Genomic DNA, 5,429 nt, shown 5'->3' with positions numbered 1-5,429 from the left:
TTTTTTTTTTGTGGGAAAGGGCTCTTAGGGCATTTGCAAAAGTATTTACCTAGCAGGTAAGACATACAGCAGAGTGTAGCAAGGTGGGATGGAAGAGCTCACGGACTTCTGGGTTTGTGTCTTGTTCCCTGAAAGCTAATGGTTYTCTCTTCATCAGCCTGAGCAGCCTGAACATTTAATTGCAGGAATTTGTCACAGACCCTGCTCTTAGAATTCAAAGTGAGCTGCTGCCTACCTTCTTGAATTATAAATATTGAACTTGTTGCTTTCTGAGGGAGTTCTACAACAAAGCAAATCTAAATRCTGTGTGTTCTCTTTTCTGCCTTTCTTTAACATGATCCTTTGTTAAAACACTCCATTTGTCTTTAGTCTTCTCTTAGAGGGTGCTATCTGCAACACAGCAGATGCACTCTGATCTCTACACACAGCTGATATACCTTAATGTAATGTTTTATTATTGCTCTTCCAGCTGCAGGAGTTGATCTGACTGCAAGGCATCACTTTCTGAGGCTGCGGGGATATGCAGTGGATTAAGGTTGACCTGAACTCTCAGACCCTGTGCCAAATGCCAGAATGCTGTATAAAATGTTATTAAGCTTGTGGAAATCTGTGTTGTTTGAAAAACCACAAGMCAAACTTGCAGCAGAGAAAGCAACCCCAGGGCTGTTTTTTCCTTCACTGGAGAGGGAGCTGGCTGTCAATCAGCAACTTTTAATTACAGGGCCAAGGGCTCTTCCCCAGCCTGTCCTTTCCTCYAGGACTGCCCTTTTCCCCAAAGTTTGTCCCCATAGGAAAGTCAGCAAGAGAGCCCCATCCTGGTGTGGGGCTGTGTGGGCAGCAGGGCATCACTCCCTTTCTCCATGAAAGGAGCAGGAGAGGATTCACTCCCCTGCTGATGGTGCTCCCCAAGCCAGGGGCAGCTGCCAGGGCACCATGCCAGCCCTGGGGGTAGCCAACAAGTGCTTTGGGAGCCACTGTCACTTTGTCATCTTCAGACTTTTCTAATCACTGTATCACAGAATCACAGAATGAACWGGGCTGGAAGAGACCTTCAAGATCATCAAGTCCAACCTATGACCCAACATCTCCTCATCAAATGAACCGTGGTACTGAGTGCCACATGCAGACTGTTTTTAAACACACCCAGGGATGGTGACGCCATCACTTCCCTGGGTGGACAATTCCAGCTTGTAATCACTGTTTCAGGGAAGAATTTTTTTCTAACGTGTTACCTGAACTTGCCCTGGCGCAGCTTAAGGCTGCATCCTCTCGTTCTGTCGGTTGTTGCCTGGGAGGAGAGACCGACCCCCCCTGCCCASRGCCACCCTTGAGGCAGCTGCAGAGAGTGATAAGGTCACCCCTGAGCCTCCTTTTGTCCAGGCTGAGCAACCCCAGCTCCCTGAACTGTTCCTCACAGGGCTTGTGTCCCACTCCCTTCAGCAGCCTCCTTGCCCTCCCCTGGACATGTTCAATCATCTCAAGGTCCTTCTCAAACTGAGGGGCCAGAACTGGACACAGCACTCAAGGTGTGGCCGCATCAGTGCCAAATACAGGGGAAGGATGAGCTCCCTGCTCCTGCTGGCCACACTGTTCCTGGTAGATATAATAAATATAAATGTAAATAGAAATATATATCATATCCTGTATCCTGCATCCTGCAACYGTTTCTCCCCAGTGACTGTGTTGATACAGCCCAGCTTTGTCCTGACACTTTCATCACTGCTCAGAATCTCCAAGCAATCTGAACAGAAGCTGAGCATGAACCTGAATGAGACACTTAGAAACCCTCTTCCCTGCATTCCCACAAGGCTACACTGACTCCAGAAAGATGGTTGATGGGTATCTGCTATGACATTCAGGGGACAGCAAATTTGCTGTATCACAGTCTGGGAACTCACAGAGAAATAGGCCTTGGTGTGAGAAAGCATTTCCGTGACAACAGAGGGCTCTTCTTTTGGAGCAAAAATGGCTCGATCTTTCCCCACAGTATTGTTGGGAGCGTTTTCTTCCTTAATGGCATTTAAATCACAAATGTAAAGGTCATCCTGGCAGTACACGATTCTCTCCATTTTAAACTGGGCCCGGATATGTCTTTCAGCCTCTGCTGCTTGTGTCTCTCTATTGTCTTCAATTATCATCTAGAAAAGAAAGGAACAAGAAGTCCTAAGCCATTTGCTTCCTTTGGGAAAGTGCCAGTGCTCAGCAGTGTCCCCAGGGGATGGCAAGGTGGGCACAGTGTTCAACTGCCCTAATGTAGCACAATCTAATCCCAGACCATGGGAACATGGAGTGGTAATGCTTTAGATTCTGTGTCTTCTGTTGTGAAAGAGCAGGGAAATGTAGCAGTTTAGTCCCCTCCTTACACAGGGGTGGGATCAGTCAAAACCTGGTGCTTTAAATCCAAAGGAAAGTATCTGTTGTTAGCAAACCAACCCTGTGTAACCCCTCCCTGTCTGGTGCTTTTATTGCAGCCATCTGATGCTTTCTGGCCTTTTGGATACTCCCACCTAAAAGTCTGTGGGGSCAGCAAAGTTCCCTCAGTCATGCTCAAATTCCCTTAAAATGCTTTCCTAGCACCCCTAAGAAAACACCCCATCCTTTTTCTTGTGTCCAGTGTCTGCCAGAACTTCTTCCCTCTTCAATCCTCCCTCTGTGTTGCACCTAAAGACTCTGCCTGAACACCTCTGTGTTTGGAAGAAATAATTTATTTGTTCACTGTCTGGTTGGCTTGGGAGCTCAGTAGAGTTTGACCGGCAAACCACCTATATTTTGCTCACAGTTTCATCTCATTTTTTTTCAGCAGTAGCTTGTGAATGGACTCTGTTTCCTGGCTGCCAACATTGCTTCTCATCTCTTCCTCAAAGCTCTTTCTGAGTAAAGACCTTCGAGGACATCCACATCAGTGAACTTCACCCCAAAACATGCTCATGCCTGAACTGTGAATKGTCATCTTCTAGTTTTTCATAGCTGGATGATTTTGGGCTTGTCTGCTTCTGCACCTTTTAATCAAAGATGAGATTCTACCTCTGGCTAAAACTCCGGCTTGCTTTCAGAGAGGGAAAAACACTCTTTAGCACTCTGACTAATCATTGCAGGACTTAAATCAGAAATTAATTAGAAACTCTTCAAGGTAGCTGTACCAGGTTTTCTTTGCATTGTGTTGCAAAAATCAAGAATGTGAACAAAATAAAGAATGTATATATTAGATCTTGCCAAAGCTGTGCAAAATGCACTTTCTTTAGTGCCATTATAATCATGCTATCATTTTCAAGATGTTCCTGATTTTTCTGCAAGAAATCCCACACTTCCATAAGGGTAATGCAATGAGATAGGTACCATAAGCATGGACGTATTTACTAAWGCCATTCTGTCTTTTGACTTATTTCAGGTTACAGGGAAGTGCCTCACCTTGGCAGCTCTGCTTAAATTGTGAAAATTAGTGAAATTCCTTGCAACAAGTTTCATAAATTTATCTTCAACCAGTTCTAAGGGAAGAACAGAGAGACAAAATCAAGTCAGGCAAGTAAGCAAGGGCTTTAAGTTATTAATATGAGATTTGGGCGACTACTCATTTTCTGTATTCATTCAGAAATAGCTGAGCAGCTGTACTGGTGCACTCTGCCTTTGTGACTGATACAAACAAGAAGAGATTTAGATTTCCAGCTGCAAGATTGTGACCCCTTAACACAGATACTTCCACTGTACTGTTTCCTTACTGTGTTATTTTCTAACTCCCTTCAGAGAGGAAAAGCATTAACAAAAGCTGGAGACCCACATGCAGAGACTGAACACTCTAAAGAAGCAATCCCCAGGCGGAACCAGATTAACTTCCCCACTCTGAAGTATCCTGAGAGCATCAGTGAGAGCATCAGCTTCCCCTGGAAAATAAACCTGTCAGGCCCAGCAGTGTCCCCCCACAGRAGCCTCCTGGACTCACCCATCACGTTGTTCAGGACCTCCATTGCTGGCGCCTCCAGTTCTGTGATTTGATCTTTTATKATGTCCTCAAAAGTCCTGTAGTTGCTGAAGCCTGGGAACTCCCGCCCACGGTACTGATCTTCGTATTTCCACACTTTACTGGGGACGGTTTTCTTAGCTGTAATGGTAAAAGAACATTGCTTGGCTTGTAAATCACTCAATTTATGTTTCAGGTTTAAGAAGGAAGTCTAWTTCTCTTCTTTGAGTTGTTCTTGAGAGGAACAACTGAGATGATCTTTCATTACTACAGAACGGAGCCAATACATTGTTGCTCAGGGGATGAGCCACCTCACATGCTGTATCAAGCATCTCACTGACAGAAATTATGACGGGGCACAAAAATACTGGTTCTGCCTGGTATTTTTAGCCTCACAGTCACTTCCAAGTTTAAAAAAAAACCCTGAATAAAACAAACCTCCAAGCTCACTAAACAATTTTTTCAGGGAATTTACTGTTGACTACCTGTTTTTATTTAAGATATCACAGAAATATAAGTATTTCTTGGTTGTTATGATAGAAATTTGCTAGATATTTTTTTAGTATGAGATATCACACACCTTAAACCAGAGCCAAAGCGGAACAAACCTCATCCAGATTCTAAAATATTAATAAAATATTATAATATAAAACAAAAATTAAAATATAATAAAATATATTACTGTTAATGCTGTAATTTTATTATTACAATAATAAATACAATATTTATAATAATAAATTTGCAGCATTAACAGTAATAATAATAAATGATTAGACAGATTGTTATTCTTTATAAATTGGTATCACTGTCACTTAGAAGAAAGGTTCAGAAAATCACCAACAAATTCTGTGCCAGGGTCTTGATTTTGTGAGAAGAGAGACAAGCACTGAGCTCTCTGTAATGACAAAAATTAACACAAATTCTGTCTGTGTCCCCAAGGACCAAAGCATAACTCGCCTAACACCACAACAGATCGATGCTCCTGGATCTTGTTCTTCATTTTCTTGCAAAATATTTATTGAAGATGCCATATCTAGGTTTAAAATCAGGGAATGTGCTGTCAGGCCAGCTGCCAGGATGGTTTCTGTGCTCACCCCTTGCAGCACACTCCAGGAGAACAACTCCCCACGTCCGGAACTCCTTGCGGATCTTCGTGAACAGYCTGATTTCATCTCCCAACAGCTGCTCCTCGCCCCTCATTGTCCGAGAGATGTCTTGGTTAAAGAGTTTGATCAGCTGCAGTGAATTGAACAACAAGGAGGTCATTTGGTGAAGTTTCATTTTTTCAGACTAAAAATGTGGATGTTATGTAAATCTGCAGTCATTTGATGTTAAAGCAGAGACACAGTTCATAAAAAATATATTCCTTCCTTATAACTTTTATGCTCTTAGCTCCTGGGTTATTTTTGATGTTTTTTTTTTTGAAGGTGTTTCCTTTTTTTGGGGTGGGGGATTGTGGTTTTTTTATTGTTTT

General features: G+C 42.9%; 1 protein-coding gene across 2 annotated transcripts in view; it reads right to left on the bottom strand.

Annotated features, from left to right (window-relative positions):
* LOC130578113 (interferon-induced GTP-binding protein Mx-like) overlaps positions 1-5,429 on the bottom strand; it is a 19,196-nt gene that overhangs the window by 1,546 nt on the left and 12,221 nt on the right. For both annotated transcript variants that reach the window (XM_057373982.1, XM_057373983.1), the window contains exons 11-14: positions 5,050-5,191; positions 3,938-4,096; positions 3,409-3,485; positions 1,899-2,138 (exon numbers count right to left, since the gene is read on the bottom strand). In XM_057373982.1, coding sequence (XP_057229965.1) covers positions 1,899-2,138; positions 3,409-3,485; positions 3,938-4,096; positions 5,050-5,191 — 618 coding nt within the window. The remainder of the gene's footprint in view (positions 1-1,898; positions 2,139-3,408; positions 3,486-3,937; positions 4,097-5,049; positions 5,192-5,429) is intronic.

Source organism: Malurus melanocephalus, unplaced genomic scaffold, assembly GCF_030028575.1.
Source record: "Malurus melanocephalus ecotype Western Australia unplaced genomic scaffold, MMel_1.1 scaffold_212, whole genome shotgun sequence".
NCBI lineage: Eukaryota > Metazoa > Chordata > Aves > Passeriformes > Maluridae > Malurus > Malurus melanocephalus.
Note: the sequence above shows the minus strand (reverse complement) of the source record. Positions and strands in the feature narration are given on the sequence as shown.